General features: G+C 36.4%; 1 protein-coding gene across 41 annotated transcripts; it reads right to left on the bottom strand.

The window, feature by feature from the left end:
- Positions 1-3559: 3559 nt before the first annotated feature.
- Positions 3560-13934, bottom strand: LOC130714922 (uncharacterized). 41 transcript variants are annotated; one of them, XR_009011491.1, is made up of 18 exons: positions 13578-13923; positions 13317-13470; positions 13003-13054; positions 12733-12819; positions 11585-11884; positions 11293-11352; positions 11083-11150; positions 10932-11001; positions 9696-9773; positions 9153-9382; positions 8992-9049; positions 8785-8879; positions 8558-8637; positions 7796-7846; positions 5466-6766; positions 4662-4731; positions 4145-4573; positions 3560-4023 (listed from the first exon to the last, which is right to left on the bottom strand). XR_009011491.1 is itself a non-coding variant. In XM_057564902.1 (6 exons), exons 4-6 carry the CDS (start codon positions 4716-4718, stop codon positions 3922-3924), a joined length of 588 nt encoding a protein of 195 aa, XP_057420885.1. In that variant the 5' UTR covers positions 4719-4731; positions 5466-5577; positions 6716-6766; positions 7796-7846; the 3' UTR covers positions 3560-3921. The 41 variants fall into 41 exon arrangements, 1 of the variants encoding a protein (XP_057420885.1); XR_009011497.1 differs by having other exon boundaries at positions 13003-13059; positions 13317-13442; XR_009011498.1 differs by having other exon boundaries at positions 13003-13059; positions 13317-13401.
- Between the last annotated feature and the right edge of the window lie 6692 nt (positions 13935-20626).

The following is a 20626-nucleotide window of genomic DNA, read 5'->3' as shown; positions in this document are numbered from 1 at the left end:
TATTTTGTTTTTTTATTTGTTTTTTCCTAACACATTATAGTGAATGATTTAACGACACATTTGTCGTGCTCAATAGCAAAGGTCGCAAAAGAAAGTGTCCGTTTTTTATAAGAGAATAGAGAATAGAACTCAAGGCATGTGAAAAAAAGATAGAGTGAAACTGTGTCGTTATTATTAATACAATTAAGGGTGTACACATTCCAAATTCCATTAAAACCTTAACGGTAGAAATCAAGAATAAGAATATTTTTAAGTGTAATTTAATTTTAATATAGTAACTGAATAAAAATTAAAGGATTTAATTAATTATTTTCAATTAGTTTATAATTTAAATTAAATTAGATTAGAATTTAGTTTGTTTTCCTCTTGTAATAAAAAAAGATTAGAATTTAGTTTTAGAATTATAAATAATCAATGTAAATTAATTTTTGGAATATAGTGATAATCAAAATTTTAAAGTGAAATAATAATGCATTTTGTTACGTACCCATTATGGTAGAAGTGCCCCCTTCAAGGTTTTTTTTTTCAAAAGAAGTTCATAAGTAATTAAATAAAAATTATTGTTTTTTGTGAGGCTTAAATAATCTTTCAAAGACATGTGCCCAATTTCAGCCGTTACATTTTTTGAATTTGAAATGTTGAATAGGTGTTATATATTATCATATATTACGTGTAACTATTCAATTCTTTATTTGTTATGATTGCTCATTAACCTTTAGTTAATCAACAAAATATCTCAAATTACATATTAATTTTTTGACTATATAATTTCCTAATAAATAAACTATAAAAAAATCACACAATTTTTAGTTACTCAAATAAAAAATTAAATTAGGATTTTAATTTTTTATATTTCAGTTTCAATATGTTTTAGTTCCCCCTAAAGCAGTTTTCATAGCGTTTTAATTCTCATTGACTATTCTTTTAAAAACTATTAGAAATTCAGAAGAACAAAAGGAAAACCAAAGAATTTTTTTTTAGGCAAACACTAACTCAAGGGCCTTAATGACCCTCACATAAAAATTGTGTGCATTACACCAAAAGCCCATACTCTCCTCCCAAATTCAGCAATTTTCCAGAATTCATACCATTCGCTCCCCAGGTATAATTCCTATTTTGTTCTCTTACAATCCAGCAAAGTTTTCTCAATCTTTGTGTTTCCAAATCTGTCAATAAGTTTCATTCTTTTGTGGCCATGAAACGTATTCAGAAGGGAAGTACTGCATTTGTGCAAAGTGCTTGTTCTTATTCTCAATTTTTAACACCACCCCACTATATGAAACCACGTTCCTTATAACTATAAGCAATCAATTCCAAGTAAGACATAAAGTAGTTAACAAATAAGGGTGAGCAGGAAAGTGCAAATTGGAGGTTCCTATTCTAAAATTTTCACACCACTCGACCATATATAACCACCACCATTATCCTTATCACATAGAGTACTTAAGAGTGCCGAAAAACATTAAAATTAAATAAAATGATACAAAGAGACATTCTGATGAACCAAAAAAAAAATAACACACCAATGTCAGTAGAGAAGATTAAAAATACTCTAGTATCTTGAAAAGTAAGGTAAAAAAAATCAAGTTCAGTTGCAAATTAAATCAAAACTCAACATAAAATCAATTAAAGTTTAACAACAAAATAAAAATCCTAATTATTGATCAGTTGACCACAAAACTATGAATTCACAAATTACTTGAAAGTCATTACAAAATAAGTTAAAACTGTTCTATTAAAAAATCAGCACAGCTCTCTTCCAGAGCCAGAGTCTCCACCAAATAGGAAAAGAGGAATAATGTTGAATAAAAAAATATAATACTGTTTTAACCTGCCTAAATTTCTGCAAGGTTTCTCATTTATCTAACCTTATCCAATGGTAGGTAACAAAGGTAATAATTGTTTTTGTCAATTGATGAATTCTTTTTATTCAGTGGACCTCAAGTGATTAAGCCACGGATAGAAGTATGCTCCAAATGAAATGGAGATGGAAAAAGAACTAAGAATAGGTAAGCTTAGGACATAAGGCACCATGAAAGAACTAAGTTTAAAGGCACTGTAACATACCAGAACAAATAAAATAGAAATCTGAGAATCACAACAGTATGCATTTATGAGAAATGAAGAGACCAAATTATGTATTACATAATGAAAAAAAATAATGCAGTAAACCTTTGAGGTATGTGTTACAAAAAATGTGATGAAGTCCTTAGATTGTCTATCTTGGGTAGGTGAATTAAAAAAATAAAAATAAAAATAAGAGACGAATGCAACTCATTAGTGGTTTGGGGGGAGAAGAAGATACCGGTGAAAAATTAAAAATTGGGAGAAGAAGAGTTAAAATGATTTGAGTGACATTCTAACGTTGCAAACTTGGTTTAGATGGATCAACAATGACTTCTAAAATCATGGCAGATGATGGTCATGAAAATACACATTCTCCAGAACTGCAAGCAAATTATTCGTCCATGTTTTTGATTCTGTAGCATAAACATGCATACAATGAAGTTAACAATAGCAAAAAAAATTAAAATTGTTATTGTCAAGTTAACAACAACTGCACTAACATATATAGCAAAATATGCCTGAATTATGAATCAGATACTATTTCTCAGTTAAAATGCCAACATGAAAAGCAAAAAAAAAAAAGTGTTTAAAAGAGAGTTCTTACAATAATGTAGAAGATGATAAGTAGGACTTGTCTGTTAAAGAAACAGGAAGGGAAGATGTGAGATAAAACAAAAGACTATTGAGATATGAAATTGAATATAATCAAAGGAATGAAGCATAAGTGGTTGAGTTATACCTTGATGTGGAAATTGGCACAGGTGGTGCGGAGGGTTGGTAGAATCGTGTTTCTCTGTTGTGTGCGTGCTTTGATTTGAGAGGCCTATGTGGGGAAAGCTTGTTGGAGACATTTTATAGGGAGATAGTTGAAGCTAAAGAGGTGGATGATAAGGTGGAACTTGAGAAGGTGGAAGAGGAAGAGACGATGCAAACTTGTTTGATCTTAGGAGTGCCCATGTGAGGATGAATTAAATTCATTGAATGGTGGGAAGATTGTTGAAGCCCAAGAGGTTTATGAGAAAGTGTAACTGATGAATGGAGAAAAGGAAGTGGCTACATATGATGGATGCCAACAACATTGCAGATGCAATCTACGATCCTGATCCAATCTAACGAAAATATGTAGCATTTTTACATAAATACCCATGCTTAATTTGAAAGTGGTGTACAATGAAATATTTAATGACAAAGTCGCCCTCCAGGCTGCAAAAACTTTCCCTTTATATATAGTATAGATAGATAGATATATTTATAATCTGATATCGACTTGAATATTAATTTTTATAATATTTGTTAATAATTTTTTTCCCAAATTGATATTTTTTTATCCTATTTCTGGATATAGAATAATGTAATTTCTAGGACTTTTTTTTAGAATTCCATTATCCGAAATGTTTTTTTTTTATTGTTCGAATTTATAATCATCAATTACTGACCCAAGAGATAAGAATAATAAGGTCTTGATTACCTAGAATAGAATAAGCTCTTAGAATAATGAAGGCAGCAGAAAATTTATTATAATCAAAAGGGTCTTGGGAACAAAGCTCTCCCAATCGAGCAACACTTCATGGCCAAATGTTCCCTCAGTAAAAGAACCCAAGCCAGAGGAAGAATTAAAAGGAAACAAACATAACAAAGGAGGAAAACTGTAACAGGAAGTCAATAAACTAAAAGAACTTCTTAAGTTATAATTGAGGATGTTTCATCTCTCCAAAACACCTACATGAACCACAGTTGGGTCTCTCTTCTTAATCACCCACCAGATCTTGCTTTCGTATTGTAAGTTGTTTGCTTTAACAAATTGAAGCCATCCACCCTTCAAGACGCATTCTCCTGGCCTTTTCTTATTCCACGTTAAATCACAAAAAAAAATCTTCTTTTATGTTCATCCCTCAGGACACAATGTGGTGGTGTATGAGGAAGAATTGCACCATGAACCAATGCAACAGGCAATGTCTGCATTGTTTTTTTTTTTGAAATTAAAAACTAATGTGCAATAAGTTGTGAAATGGACTTTTCAAAAAAAAAAGTTGTGAAATGGAAATCTCTATAATGACATTTATGCAGTGTACAATACCTTTTTGTTTTGGTAGGTGTCAGAGATGGGGAGCTCTGATTCATGATAGATTAGCTGGCCATTTAAGTTGTCAGCCTCATGTTCATCAGGACCACTATCATAGCTAGATGGCACCTCTTCATCATTCCCCCATCCAAATTCATATCTCAATGGAGGGGTTCTATATCTCACATTCATAAAACCTCTATCTTGGACCTCAATTAATCGGAATTCAGTCCTTCCAAGATAAAAAAGTTTAAGCCATCCACCATATTGCAGACCATAATATTGTTGGAGGCTTAATAGTCCATTTGTCAGTGCAAATACATTGTTGTTAAACTTTGTGAGTCGAACATTGAAGGAATTGTGCAGTGGATCCATCAACCTTATTGTTTCAGTAATATGTGTTCCAAAAGTAGCAACCCATATGTCTGGTAGCTCAGCATATTCCTGTAAATTTTTATCCATTGCTTAATTAAAAAACAATCACTCCATTGAAAAGAAGATTCTCAATATATTGTTTGTGAAGAGAGCTTACGGAATTTGGCTCAATGGAAAGGTAAAGTCCTCTGTGCACTATACCCTGATTCTCCATTGGAAGTTTTATACTGATGTAGGAGAAGTGAGAAACCACAAATCAACCGAAACATGAACAAAAGGACTCCACGAAACAAACACCCAACACGGAAAATCACTTGTATGAAGAACTTCAAAACTTGAATGCACGGAAGTTTTATACTAATAAATATATTAATTTGTGTACCTTTAATATTCAATTGTAAGTTCCACTAAAATTCCCTTGGGATTCCATCACTTTGCTAACCCCTTGTGTTTTAATTTAATCAAATCATTTCCACATTATTACTTGTGCACAACCCCTTCAGCTTCAATCTTTTTAATAGATTTAATAGTGGATAGTAATAAATATTTGAATTATTAACTTATGTACCTTTAATATTCAATTGTAAGCTTCACTGAAATTCCTTTGGGATTCCATCATTTTGCTAACCCCTTGCATTTTAATTTAATCAATTAATCTCCATATTATTGCTTGTGCACAACCTCAATCAGTTTCAATTTTTCTAATAATATAATGGTGTTACACAGCTGCTAGTCAAAACAAAACAAAGAAACACAATATGAGCTTCATAATTCCACAATTTAGTGGAAGGAATTTAGAAAGATACACTGGCAGACCTAGAAAGTTAAGGAAAACAAATCTATTAAAAATATATTGGGATAAAAATAAAATAGAAAACAATCATGTATCTCAATGGTAGTACGGTTTATTCAAAGTTTACATAATGCAAGTGATAATACAGAAGTTAGTGGAAGTTAGTACCTTGTAGTGAATGAGTTGGAGAAGTTAGGAGCTGCTGAAGAGCGCCTGGAAGAAGAAATAGAGACCTCCGAAACCACTTTTCTTTCATTCTTTCAATGTGTTGTGCATGTTTCTGTAATAGCAACTCAAATTGTCACCTTGCGGCTGTGGATGATTAAACTGTCAAATATGGTGCACAAAAAAGACTGCAGGCTTTCAGGACTATTTTGAAGTAAATGCCATGGAAAAATTTGGCTGTGGATGATTAATCAAGTACCAATGCTGGCCTTGGATGTTCAACATGACATTACAGAAAACTGAGTGCAAAATTCGCATATAGCATGTGTTTGTAACTTTATTGGGTTTTGAGTTCTGAAATTATCCCAAATTTGCAGCTTTCAATTGCACAACTTTAATATCTTTTATCTTATTTCAAGAATGCTCTTAACTGAAGAAATAAGTTTGAGAGTTACAAACGAACTCCAAAATTTAAAAAATTGAAAGAAAGATATAATAAACTGCCCTTCACAGTCAGAAACAAAATATAACTATTTAATACTTATTGTAGATCCACAATGACAACTCAAATCTTTCCAAACTTTAAAGTGGAGGCCAAAGCCTACTTCCTACAAATCAATCTCAGAATACCGAACACACCAAAACAGTCAACAACGGTGGCGGTCTATTCCAACCTATGGGCAAACCTAATTTCATGTCAATAATAATGGCACTGAGGAAAAGCACATGCGGAAGCTTGGAGGCTGCAAGCATCTTCATTCATTGACCAATAATAATCTGTCTTATTGCCTTTTCTTCACATTAACTTTTTTTGGTAGATATCAGCCAATTCGCCTCATCAGTGATGCTGAACTTTGGCTGGATTTAGAATCAATCCCTTTGTCTTCCGCAAAATGTAACCCATGGTAGAAGTAAGGCTTAAACAACTCATGAAGACATATTTGAGAACAAATAAAAAAAATCAGAGGATGAACAAATAATTTAAGAAATCAGTGGGAGATGTCAAGTTTATGGGGGAGCATTCTCTTTTCTGTGTGAATGAACAAATAATTTCGCAATTTAGAAAGGCAACCCATGGTAGAAGTATACATTATAGGTGCAGCACCTGCAATTCAGTTTTTTTTCTAAAACAGGTGCATCAATTATAGTGAGCTGCAAATCAGTTTCTTTTCTAAAACAGGTGCATCATTTATAGTGAGCATTATAAATAAAGAATATAAAATCCACTCAATAAGCACAAATTGTAAGAATACCTTTGGTGGGCAAGTCACCTATTCACTTTATTTCATAACTTCTAGCCTCATCTGAAATTGCAGGTAAATAAAATCAGAGACTGAAAAAAATTCAGAAGATACTATTAGATAAGAGAGCAGAGAGATCCTTTCTTTAAGTTTAGCATGGTTCCTAATGAAGGACAGCAACAGAGCAAGATTAAAATCACATTGGTTTTATTTTCTAATTAGCAATCCTTTAATTATTTCATAGCCAACATTAATCATTCTGCTTCGACTCTTCTACTTAAAGCTCTCTTATAATTTGCACATGTTCTGTTAAAACACCTTCAGACCTATAGTTTTTCTCAGCATTTTCAGACGAAACTCCTTGTTCTCATCTCTATTTCTATGCTACATTCACTTTCATATGCTACTTAGCCAATGTAGTCACTACTCCTGCCACCTCATCTCTATTTCTATACATGGCAATTGGTACCGAACACACCAAAACAGTCAACAACGGTGGCGGTCTATTCCAACCTATGGGCAAACCTAATTTCATGTCAATAATAATGGCACTGAGGAAAAGCACATGCGGAAGCTTGGAGGCTGCAAGCATCTTCATTCATTGACCAATAATAATCTGTCTTATTGCCATTTCTTCACATTAACTTTTTTTGGTAGATATCAGCCAATTCGCCTCATCAGTGATGCTGAACTTTGGCTGGATTTAGAATCAATCCCTTTGTCTTCCGCAAAATGTAACCCATGGTAGAAGTAAGGCTTAAACAACTCATGAAGATATATTTGAGAACAAATAAAAAAAATCAGAGGATGAACAAATAATTTAAGAAATCAGTGGGAGATGTCAAGTTTATGGGGGAGCATTCTCTTTTCTGTGTGAATGAACAAATAATTTCGCAATTTAGAAAGGCAACCCATGGTAGAAGTATACATTATAGGTGCAGCACCTGCAATTCAGTTTTTTTTCTAAAACAGGTGCATCAATTATAGTGAGCTGCAAATCAGTTTCTTTTCTAAAACAGGTGCATCATTTATAGTGAGCATTATAAATAAAGAATATAAAATCCACTCAATAAGCACAAATTGTAAGAATACCTTTGGTGGGCAAGTCACCTATTCACTTTATTTCATAACTTCTAGCCTCATCTGAAATTGCAGGTAAATAAAATCAGAGACTGAAAAAAATTCAGAAGATACTATTAGATAAGAGAGCAGAGAGATCCTTTCTTTAAGTTTAGCATGGTTCCTAATGAAGGACAGCAACAGAGCAAGATTAAAATCACATTGGTTTTATTTTCTAATTAGCAATCCTTTAATTATTTCATAGCCAACATTAATCATTCTGCTTCGACTCTTCTACTTAAAGCTCTCTTATAATTTGCACATGTTCTGTTAAAACACCTTCAGACCTATAGTTTTTCTCAGCATTTTCAGACGAAACTCCTTGTTCTCATCTCTATTTCTATGCTACATTCACTTTCATATGCTACTTAGCCAATGTAGTCACTACTCCTGCCACCTCATCTCTATTTCTATACATGGCAATTGGTACCTTGGACTGATAACCTTCAAGTCAGGTCTTATTTGGCTAAATCATTTCTTTCTTCCTACTCCTTTACCTTGCTTACAGGCACCGGTCACACTTATTTGGCTAAATCATGTCATTGATTCCAAAAATATCAATGACATGTTATCAAATTTTCTGCAATTCATAAATTTGGGCCTAGATAGTCCTAATTCCACTATCAGTCAGATAACAGTAGCCTACAAACTAAGGGAATCAAACATCAGAGACAAAAAAAATTGGGCCTTTCAGGGACAACACAGAGAGAGAGAGAGGGAAAGGAAATTCAATACCACAATCAAGAACAACCTAGAAGAACGACACCAATGCACAAACTGGAACCCCAAAATCCCAGAGCATAGGTGCACCAAATCTGCAGAACAGGAATCACAGTGAACAATTTGAATCAAACTTGCTTAGCCAAAAATCATCTCCATCACGAAGTGGAAAAAAAAAACAAAGGGAACGAATGGATGCTTGGAGGAAGAACGAATCACAGTCGTGAGAAAGAGAAACAAACCTGAAAATTTGCAGGAAAACCCAAATCGAGTATGAGCACCCAGCCAGCAGCCACCATTTAAGGAACAATGTCCGGTGCCAAACCTCAGCCATCTTCTACATCAGGATCAGGGAAGAAAAAAACAGAAGGGTAACGATATCAGATCAGGAAAAAAGGGGAACTATATCAGTTCTGAATCCTAGAGACCAACAGAGATGAAATACATACCCAAACGGAGCAGACCACCTTCCGTAGTCTGATTCGAACCCTCCAAAAAATCCCTTGTCTTCGTTTGTTTGCATAACCACTCATGAGATCATAATTAATTCCCCAACTCAGTAAAAAAACATCACTGAAACGAAACAAAAATTTAAAAAATAAAAAAAAACCTGTGAGAAACGGAGCCTACGGGATGGAAGATGGTGATTCATGTCGCAGCCACAGGAGTCTTTCTGAGAAGGAAGGATCAGAACCACGAAAAGAGGAAGAAGGTTCTGCAGAGCGGATGCGTCAGGAAGGAATTGTAATTTTTTGTTGTGCAGAGCGGAGACTATTTGTGCATAATGAATAGGAAGAATGAAAGACGCAATGGGTCTGCGTTTTCAATTTCGTGAAACGGCTGTGAGAGAAGGAGAAAAGGTAAGGTGAAATGGAAATTGATATGAATGAACGGCTGAGATTAAACCTGAGTGAAATAAAATGACTTTTTTACAAAAATACCCATACCCAACTCTCATAGATATTGGAATAAATTGCTGAAGGACTTTTTTGCCCCCAAGGCTGCAAAACTTTGCTTTTATATATATTATAGATTTCTGCACAACAATGGAAAGATTTCTACCCACACATTTTCCCAAACCAATAAAAAACCAAAAAGGAACTTGTGATTCTTCATGTCCAAAGCACCCGTAGAAGAAACATTCATTGGTTACCTTGACATGTGTCTCATTTATCCAAAAGCTGTAATCAACATCAACATATGATAATGTCCCCTTCTCATCTTTCAAGATCTGTTGAAGTGGAGAATGATTATTTAGTGAGTCCACTTTTTCAGCTATATGCATAAGAACTCAGAAATCAGCAACGATCTTCTAATCCATCTGCAGAAAGTTCAGGTTCTGGCTGCTTATCGAAACCACGAAATAATGGAACAACGGGCTTAGTTTTTCACCTACAGGTGGTTTATACTAAACAATCATCCCATCAATTTCATCTTGTTTTGATGATACCTCCTCATTTGTTTTCCTTAGGATTCCAAGAGAATATTTTAAACTATTATGATATGCATATATAGAAAACAAACATCACAAGAATCAAGAATGTTAACTAAAGAATGTTCAACCCCAAAATATTCTCATTTTTCAGTAAACTTGACATATTAGAAACAACCATATTAGGCAAAATCACAGCTAGTAATTCAAAATTGTAAATTAAAGATATATGGTGTAATTTGGATATGGTTGAACTTAAATAAATCTATACATGATTATTTAGAGATGGAGTTCTTGAAGAAACACTAAGTAAATAACATACTTATAAAATCTAGCAAATAACTATCATTTGAATTTGTAAACGAAACCAAACAGCTCAATGGTTTAAGGAAAATCTAGTGGTAGCGATTCACCTTTTGCTACCTCTTCATATTCATCATACATTAGAACCACATATCCCTTAGGCAATGCATCAATCATAGTTTTAGGCAATATATACACTATTGTACCCATATCTCTGAGAATCTTGCAACATAGACAGGGGAGTAAAATATCCCTGAGAATCCTTGAAATCACACTAAATTGAAGAATTTTGATATCACTTTGAGTAATCACTCCATAAAATGAGCTATGTGTTAGTGAAACAGTTCACCAATCTAAAATCTAAATATCCAATATGAAACAAAAAAATATGCAAATCAAAATCACTTATATTGTCATACCTCCTGCTCCCAATGTGAGCTATTTTAAACAAAATGCATATCATTTAATTTGTTGTCATAGGGATGTGTGTTTACCATTTAGAAAGAAGAATAATAATTAAGAGTGGATTAGTGGTTAAAGCTTTATAAAGTTTGCAAGAAAACTTAGGTACTAAGTTAAAGTATCAGCATAAAGCTAAAGTAAATATAAGTAATGTGTATAAGCATGCAACTATGAGTACAGGTCAGCTAATACCTATGGATGTGACTTGGATAAGGATGCAGCTCCAGGACCATAACTCCATGAATCTGTTCCGCGTCAAAACCTGAAAAAGAAAATATAACTTATGAGTACATAGATAATGAGAAAATCATTTAAAACTTAAAATTCTATAAGATTGACTCACTCTTTTGACTATCATATAAGCTGAATACTAACTTCTCCAGTTACATAAAGGGAGGAACATATAGGCAGCTGCTTTGGAAACAAATTCAATCAGTTTTTAACGATCCATTCTTCTGAGCCTCCAGGACTGATGTATGATCTCTAACTCTAGATACAAATAAACCCAATACAAGATGGAATCCGCTTTAAACAAAATCTTCAAAAATTTTACCTCAGTCATACTTTCCATTGTTGCATTCAATAGCATTTACCACCTCCTGATGTGGAAACACTGCATGAAAATTTCCAGTCAATTATTATGAGAGAAGAAAAAGGGATAGTTGGGCTCATGACTAATTCAAAGAGATAAAGTGGAAACAAAATGAACTCCATACAAGACCTTAATCAGCTAAGCCAAAATTCATTATCAGGATACAAAATTAATACCAGCCTTAAAACTAAAATGAATAAAGCACACAGTTTTTAAAATAAATAATAAAAGACCTTAATTTCCTATCACTTACAGCAATTAGCAAATAATACCACCATTTTAGAGTCTTCCTTGAAAGTTCTCTTATTTGGCTTATAGATGTTAATGATGAAGTTGCTTCTACAAAGGGCGAGAGAAAAATCTCATGGCAACCCATCTTCCCCACCAACTCCTCATCCATTTTTAGCTGTCCAGTCTTCCTCGGCAGCTCTAGAATCATTTCATAAACTTGCAGATCTGGTTTAGGCAGTTTTCTTCAACCATCTCCTTCAACAACATGTAGGCATTGTTCTAGTGTCCCTTTTCACATAACTGTTCAAGGGTCCTCCATTTCCTACATGAACAATATAGAAATCAACAACACTTTGAACTACTTAAATAAAAATGGAGAAGATACTAGAAAATAAAAACACATGAATGGAACTAAGTTAGTCAAACAAATGGATTCAGCACACAAAAATGACTAACAAATCTAAACAGAAGAAGAAATAGATCACAGACACAATTTGGTTTTGTACTTAATCCTAGCACAATTACTTAAAAAATCCAAGAGTTTGTAATTTAACATTTTTTTCATGTCATATATATGATCACTTTGATGAATAATTAATTCAGAATGTTGGTAACTCAATCTCGTGATAGGATCCATTATCAGACATTTGAGACTTGACAGCTAGCCTTACTATAAAAGTACAAAGAGAAGTTTATTATATTATATTGTTGAGTTATACATCTGTAAATATTTCTTATTATACCTGTCACAGGAAGTTTAAAACTTGACTTAGACGTTCAGAATTATGCTTTGGATAAGTACAATGTACAAAAATTCATATAAGTCAAGGTACTATTTGGCATGACTATGATAGCATAGAATGAAATCCATTAAATATTTGTGACAGTGCAATTGCATGACAAAGAACCCCTAAGAATCCTTAGTATGCAGTGCTTAAATCATTGGATGCCTTCTCTTCTTCCTATTGATTTCAGATAAATAATAAGTGTAGGAATCTAGAGCTATATTTTGAAAAATCAGGTTTCCCAACTGAAAAGAAGCAATGAGAAATCATGTTTCAGAAGCAGAAAATTAAAACTCAAAATATAGAGTTTCAAAAGAACTTTACTGGAGTAATTTAAATCTATGTGCTCATCTGATCCAGAGGTACAAGAGATTAAGCTAGTTACCTCACCACCTTCGAAAATTGTGTTGGCAGGATGCTCATGCGGAAGAAAATGATGGACCAAAGAAGGCTAAATTGTTCTTTGCTCATGCTGCAGACAAATGGGATGTTGAGTTTACAAAAGAACCAATCTTAGTAGTGATAACTTCTCAAACTCCACACTTCACAAAAACAACACATCAAACCACTACATATTGAGACCAAGGTGCAACAGGATAGGAAAACTTTGGAATTTAAAATATACAGAAAAAAGGTAGAAGTACACAACACTTACCAAACACACATCTAGCGATCGATTCAATCTACCACAAGCATGCTTCTAAGTTCTGCCCTTGAAAGAAAAATGGATAAATGTGAGAAAAAAGCAGAGAAGTCAGTAAAGGAATTTGTTACTTTAGTAAATACCGCTTATATGAAAAACAATAATTAAATTCTAGTGAAGAACATGTTCTCTCTTGTAAGCTTCCTCTGAATCAACCATAAACTTGCATAACCAACAAAGAATTATTCAGAGATTAATTAATAAAGACATGGAATGAGTGAAAAATAAAGTTTGTAAAAACACACAGAGAAATCAAAGAAGCTAACCTTCTCCATCTCAAGAGTTATTTGCAAATCAACAGAAGTCACACTGTTTTGACAACTCTCTCAACCCTTGAGAATTCACCAGGATCTCAAAACCCAAAATACCAAGAAGCAGTTCATTAGGATTAACTGAACAGTGCAGCAGAAATAAGGGGAACTGAATGAACAACAAATCGATAGATATCTTGACACCCAATGGTTCAATTTATAAGCAATACAACATGTAAAGCATAATTAACAACTGGCTTTGGGAGGTAGAAGTACCTTGATAGCGTCAGCTCTGTGAAGAAAGTACCATGAATGTAGGAACTTTTTAGGGTTCCAGGTTGCAATAAGCAATTACACATACCCCGAAGTCCAGGGGAAACAGATATCCAGAGGGCGATTCGTACAAGGGACAGGGTGGTGCGACTACCATCGGAAATCGTGGGCACGCGTTCGGGAAGATTTGTTGCTTTGCTTACAGTAAAACAAATTGAACAACTGGTTCTGACAGCATGAGGTGAGATGATGACCACCAGGTAGAGGTGCAGTCTTTAGGTCTGTAATTGCAATTGAAGCAAGCTATGGGAGTAGGAGGAGGAAAAGGAATAGCAGAAGGAGGAGGCATGATGATGTGTGAAGATATGGGCCAAACATGCTTTCAGATCCAAGCCCAAGTTAGTTATCCCAAAAACAAAAATGCCTCGTGGCTTTGCTGGATAAATGCTTCCTATGGGAATAAACATAGTACCTTTGGCTGTTGCAATGAATGGTTACTTATTTTGGGTTTCTTGTATTTAGTCCTTCTTGGAGACCAACTCTTGATTATTTAAACCATGTACTCTTTTTCCTTCATCAGGTTTTTTTCAATGGGGTTTTTCCTGGTCAGGTTTTAATGAGGCACGGTTTATTTAATCTGTCTCCATGGAGGTGGTGGGTGGTGGGTTGTTAGGAGGATCATTGTCGTCGGCATGTAAATCTTTTGCTTCTTTTATTTTATTTTTCCTCTGCACTCTTTTCTTTCTTGTATTGGGTTGAAGTATCCCTTGTACTTCATTTCAATATAGTTCATTTGGCTTATCAAAAAAAAAAGCAGGCACCAAAATATCGAAATAGACAATTTCGGTGATTGTGACCAGTAGTGCGAAACTTACGATAAGAATACATTCTAACATATCCCAAAAATGAAATCTTAACCTAGAGAAACCGTAACATTGGAATTAAAAGAACGTGAAAACCTACCATGGAGATCAGATGATGCGATAAATTACAGAGTGTGGAGGTCACGGAGATGCGCTCACTGGTGACGGCTTAAGCATGGAGATGAGCATCATAGATGTAAGGCCCAAGTTTTAACGCTTTGGATAAGTGGATAAAATAAAAAAGTTATTTGATTAAGATAAATTTGGGAAGGAAAGAGGTTCAGGAAAAGTCCAAGAATGTATCGAAAAAAAACCGAAAGAGTTATAGCACGACTAACATACGCTTAATCCTAGGTCGAAGGTATTAGTGAATAGTTAATTTACGCTTTAGGACACGATGGAAACTAATTCCAAAAAATCCTCAGAGAAATGTTAGAACTTCTCTTTTCCGTCCTTAAACAACCATTTCGATGCGAAATCCTGGAAAGTACGAACGTCAAATTCCAATTCTCGGAAGTTTGCCGAAACGGAATCCCTGATAGTTCGAAAAACCTAAGATCGACAGACGATGAAGACTTTTTCTATCCGGAAACTCAAATGAAGATTCCACCCGCGTTCTCCTACTTCTCTCATCATTCCTAATCTTTCTTCAGAAGGAAGTTTTCTCATCCGACGATCACTGCAAAAAGTAGTTTTTCGGGATAAACCGACTTACACCGACTTATGCCGATTTTGGATCTTTTGGTTTAATTCCAAGAATCCTGTTTTGAGTTCTGGAATTCTGTCGCCAGAACCTATCTTAGAATGCGCAGAGGAACGCGCAGGAAAAATCGGAATCGCAAAAAAATCATTTTTCCGTTTTTTCCAAAACCTATAAATAGCTTGAAAATTAGATTTTTGAGAAAAAAACCCATTTTCCCCCACCCCAAAACCGCGAGTTCCTAGAGAGAGAGAGAGATCCGGATCTTCGTCGTTTCTTGCCCGTTTGCTTCACCGATCGTCACTAATCGAAGACCTCGAGGTAGGTAATCTATACTCTCCTTCGAATCGTCGTTTCTGTCCATTTCTCATGCGACTTTCTGAGTTCAAAATTTTGAGGTTTTTGAAAAACTGTTCAAATCAGCTGATTTCAGCGTCTAAACTTCTTCCCTGCATGCTCCTGAGCGTGTTCTGCGGATTAGATTTTGTCAAATGTCGACGAAATGCCGCCGGGATCAATTTCTACCCTAACTACCCATTTTTCGGCAAAGTCGCAACCTTTACGCTCTAATCTATCGACTTGGCTTAGTGCTAGTAGGATTTGTCGTCATAAACGTCGTTGTGGACGTCCCCATCCAATTTGTTTTTCAAAAATCCAATTTTGAAATTCTGAGCTAAAAATAATGACCAAACTACCCCTATATCAGATTTCGATCCGAAAATTTTTCCGAGCCTAGAACCGTCTTAGTTACGGCTTATGTTAACCTAGGAACCAAGTTTGATCGAAGAAAAATCGACCCTCCCAATTAAGGAAAGTGGCCGAGAGCTATATCAAGGGGGGAGGAGAATCCGATTTTTCGAAAACTTGTCTTAACGCGTTAGATTGTCGTACCAAGGAGGTAGTAGTGTACTGTGTAACCCTAGGACTCTTTGATTGCTGAGTTTCTGACTCTTGGTGTTGATTTCTGTGATTTTTGCTTAAGGGTCGTTTGAGGAGATTCCCGGAAAACAAGGAGAAGAGCTTGAAGAACATTTTGAGGAGGAAGCTGGAAGACCCACCGGTGAGGGCTACTCTCTGAATTACTAGATAATGCTTTAGGTGTCGATGAAATTCGACTTGATTTATGTGTTATGCACCTAATTGCTAAATGTCTGAAATGATTTCTGAGGCTTCGGCCGAACTTGTTGAGTACTTGATGCCATGATATTGTGTGCTAAATGATTCACATGCTGTGTGCTACATGGTTAACTTAGGATGTGTTGGAATATGCTGTTTATGCCTATTGGTTGAGCTGTTTCATTGATGCTATTCCACTCGTGCCTATGTTTCTGGAAAGTGAGGATTACGGGCAGGTCATGCCGAATTTTTATGAGATTTTGAGAGAGTTTTAAAAGGACGAACGGAGTTCGGACCTTGTCATGCTCCAATGGATCGAGACCTTCTCAGGGAATTACTTGGGTTTATGGGAACTTTGAAACTCATAGGGAATACGATAAGACTAAAAAGAGCTATTTTTATAAAGAAAATTCATAAGATATTAAACAACCTCTAAACCTTTAAGTAAGGATAACAATCTCGGATGCAAGCTTTGGATTGAAGTTTAGTTTTGGAAAACGAGAAGTGTCGTCGGATCCAAGTGTTGAGAAGATTTCGAGTTCTGGGTATGTTGATACTCATTCGCTCTGGGAGCAGTTTGTTTAGCCATCCAAGGGATGAGCCGAGAAGCTTCACTGAGGCGTGAGACCTTGTGAATGCGTGATACTCCACTGAGGCGTGAGACCTTGTGGAAAGCATGGATCTTCACTGAGGCGTGAGACCTCGTGAACAGCATGAAACTTCATTGAAGCGTGAGACTTCGTGCAAGTGTGTAAATTCACTGAGGCGTGAGACCTTGTGAAAGCATAAAACTTCACTGAAGCGTGAGACTTTGTGAATGTGTGAGACTCCACAGAAGCGAGAGACTTCGTGAGAGCATTGATGACTCGAAGAGTTGTCGTGAGTGGTTGCACTCTTTTGTTTATGATTAATTGTATTTTGTCGCAGAATCGACATTTACCTTAGGGTATTCTTTCAGAGACTTTAAGTTATCTAGAACACGTGGCGACGTGTCGGGTGAGGTCGGAGACGTTGTTTGGCTAATCACTTGCATTCATGCACTCATTTTGAGGTTAATACACGGCGTGATACCGGACCTCGGTGGATTCCAAAATGGTCATAAGACCCGGATTTCCATATTTAGGACACTACGGTGGTCCTCAGTAGCAGACGGAATGGCAGACCTACGGGTTCACTGCTGATCTGACTACTTTTGTGTGGTGTAAGAGACACGCGAGCAGGAAGGTACCCACCGTGGCTGGTGTTAGGGCCGCCTCGTTGATGTCCATCCTTCTTCCGGAATGCATTTTGTTACCCAGCATTGCATTTCATGCAACATACATGCTGACTTAGTTGCTGAGTGTGATTGGTAACTGTTTATTCTATTTTTGAGGCATGTTATTTGTTATTATGATTTCTTTATATTCATTGTGATACATGCAACCCTAGGAAGCTATCCCAAAACTTATAAGCCTGAGAGGCGAGTATTTATTATCCTATAATTATATCTGGTTTTATTAATTATATAATTCTTTGGAGTTGACCCTCGCGTCTGCTGTGTGTGTTTGGGCGGACTACGCCATTTGTCAGATGAGTATAGGGGATTGGTTTACCATGGTCAGCCCGTCGGGGGGGACCAGGTACGAGATGCTTGACCAAGACGACCCAGGTGCATGGGTGGTCGATCCCGAGGGCCACCGTGCGACCTACACCGGTCGGATCATGGAGGACCGTGTCGACCGATTCGGACGCTTGACGGAAGGGGTGATGAGGAGGCACATAGTGAGCTTCAACCTGCCTCCAGGAGTACACTGTGGACCCGGCTTGGGAGTACCTCCACCGCCACCATCCCCTTCAGATGATGAGGACCCCTCTGAGGAGGTGCCAGTAGGAGGGGCTTCGACGGAGTCTAGTCCGTCTACTGCTGCTGCTGTTGTCGCGGATCTCGTTCCGGGCCCCGAGCCCGAGAGTCCAGTGCAGGAGCGCATTAGGGTGGACAGAGAGGGCAGTGTTGAGTACGTCGACCTAGTCGTCCTGGATGCAGATTCGGATGACGACCGCGCTAGCGTGTAGGATCGAGTGCTAGTGTGGGCTCCTCGGGTAGGGATAGTGTAGGAGTAGTGTCGATGCTCTGACCGTCATGTTTCCGTTTTTGGGGACAGGGTAGTTTTCCTACCGGTAGCTTTTGTGTGGTTTCCTATGGAGATCACAGAGAGCTGGTTGGATTTAGGGGGTCTTTGCTTAGGCCGCTGGGCCAACTTGCTCTCAGATTTTGTAGTTTAGTGTTGCGGACACAGTATCTTTATCTTGGACTGTACATATTGCCTTCGGGCGTTACTCTTTTCTGTCACCCGTCACTGGAGGTTACTCGTGACGTGGTAGAGTTTAGCGAGGCATGTATATATAGTTGTATAGTAGTTCCTTTTATCTTTTGTTGGGGAGTTTTGTTGCTTTCTGTCTTTAGTTATATTGTCGAAAAAAAATAATTCACGTTTTTCCGCTTAAAGTATTTTCTTTTGGTTACTAAAGTGACGCCACCGAAATCGGGGTGTTACAATAGAGGAAGGATTCATGTGAATGTGCTGTTATAGAAGATCAACATGAAGAATGAGAAGGATTAAAGAAAGCAAGAACAGTCAAACTACACAAAGAGAAGTCAACCAAAGCACACAAGGCCAATTCGACAAGTGTTATGCAAGAAGCGTCAAACTACAAAGACAAAAGTCAACTTAAGCACACAAGGCTAAAGCCAATTCAACAAGAAATATGATATGACATCGTCTATACATTCATGGCTTGATCAACTGAGGTGCAAAGACAATTCAACAAGTGTTATGATCTGGCATCGTCTACTCACTCATGGTCTGATCAACTGAAACACACAAGGAAAAACTCAACAAGTGTTATGACCTAACATCGTATACGAAATGAAAGTCTGATCCCTCTAGTCCAAGAAGTCATTGCATACAACTCATCTAGAGTCTCATCGTCCCTCAACCATAATGATCCAAGATTGCCATCGTCTGATCTATACTCCTATGCAAAATGATCTTATCCCAAGGAGAATCAAAGCTATGAAGATTGAATCAATCAGAAGATCGATGGATCGTCCGATGAAGCAAATGAAACAAGCAACTAAAGCAAAACACTATGTTTGTTCACATTTGACTAGTTGAGTCTGACAAAAGTACAAATCAAATCCACAGAAAGCTATGAAGCATGCCTATATATCAAAAAGAGAAATGTATTATCAAGTGTCTAGCTTCAACGGTCAAGAGGCTATCCGAGTTCAAAATAAGCGTGACCATGATCGGCTGGAATTAACTAACAAAGTACATCTTACCGCTATCATGAACGATGAAGATTTGCTGAAAGCACTTTTCTACATTACTAAAGTCTCCATTCATCTGAAACAAATCAAAATATTTGTTACCAAGTACTTGTAGTCATAACGACTATCTTCTACTCTCTAACGTCTATTGCAACCTTCTCAGTGAGTCTCACACCTTGCAACGGTCACATGTTCAAGACTTAGTATAAATGAGGAGAATATAAAGAAGTAGAGAAAATGAACTAAATAGTCAAATACATAAATGATGAAAAGAAAGAAGAAGAGAAAATGAGATGCTGAGTCACATTCAAGATGATAAGAAGAAGAAGCTAAAATGAATATATAATGCATGAATGAGGAATACACTCAATTGACCATGGAGTGCATCATCTACATGAGTTGTCACAAGCTTCAGCAGTTCATCAACTTATGAGCCATGTAGCAAGAGGAAGTAGCCCTCAGAAGTAGAGGTTATGTTCCTGAAAGTTTATCTTCAAGACTTCAAGATGAAGAGAAGCAAGGTTGAGCTGAATCATTCACAACATCAATGCCTATGCTTTGAAGAGCGAGAGTGAAGAGAAAAGAAAAAAAGGTTTAAATGAAAAGATACATGTTCTAAGCCTAGAGTGAAATAAATGCAGATGAAGAAACAGAAATAGTTGTGGTTACCTTCAATCCAAATCTAAGAGGAGAAGAAACTCAAATCGAGTAATGAGAACGAGGTGCTTACCTTCAATCAATGACTGAGTGAGCTTCAATCCATGGTTGAGTGAGCTTCCTGACTGAGTGAGAGTGAAGTTCTTCAATCCAGATCTGGTGAGAATCTTCAATCCATGGCTGAGAAGCAAATCGCGAGATGAGGAGATCCCAATCCATGGCTGGATGATAATCTTTATTCCATGGCTGAGAAGTAGTGAAGATGTCATTCTTCGATCCAAATATGGTGGAGAAGAAAAGGGAATCGCAAGAAGAGGTCTCAATCCATGATTGAGTAACAATGGAAGTTAAAATCGCAATCTGAACTCTAAGAAACGCGGAAATGGGAAAAAGAAAGGTGAGGTGA

This window comes from Lotus japonicus, chromosome 4 (assembly GCF_012489685.1).
Source record: "Lotus japonicus ecotype B-129 chromosome 4, LjGifu_v1.2".
In the NCBI taxonomy this organism is placed as follows: domain Eukaryota; kingdom Viridiplantae; phylum Streptophyta; class Magnoliopsida; order Fabales; family Fabaceae; genus Lotus; species Lotus japonicus.
This window is presented reverse-complemented; position numbering and strand designations above follow the sequence as displayed.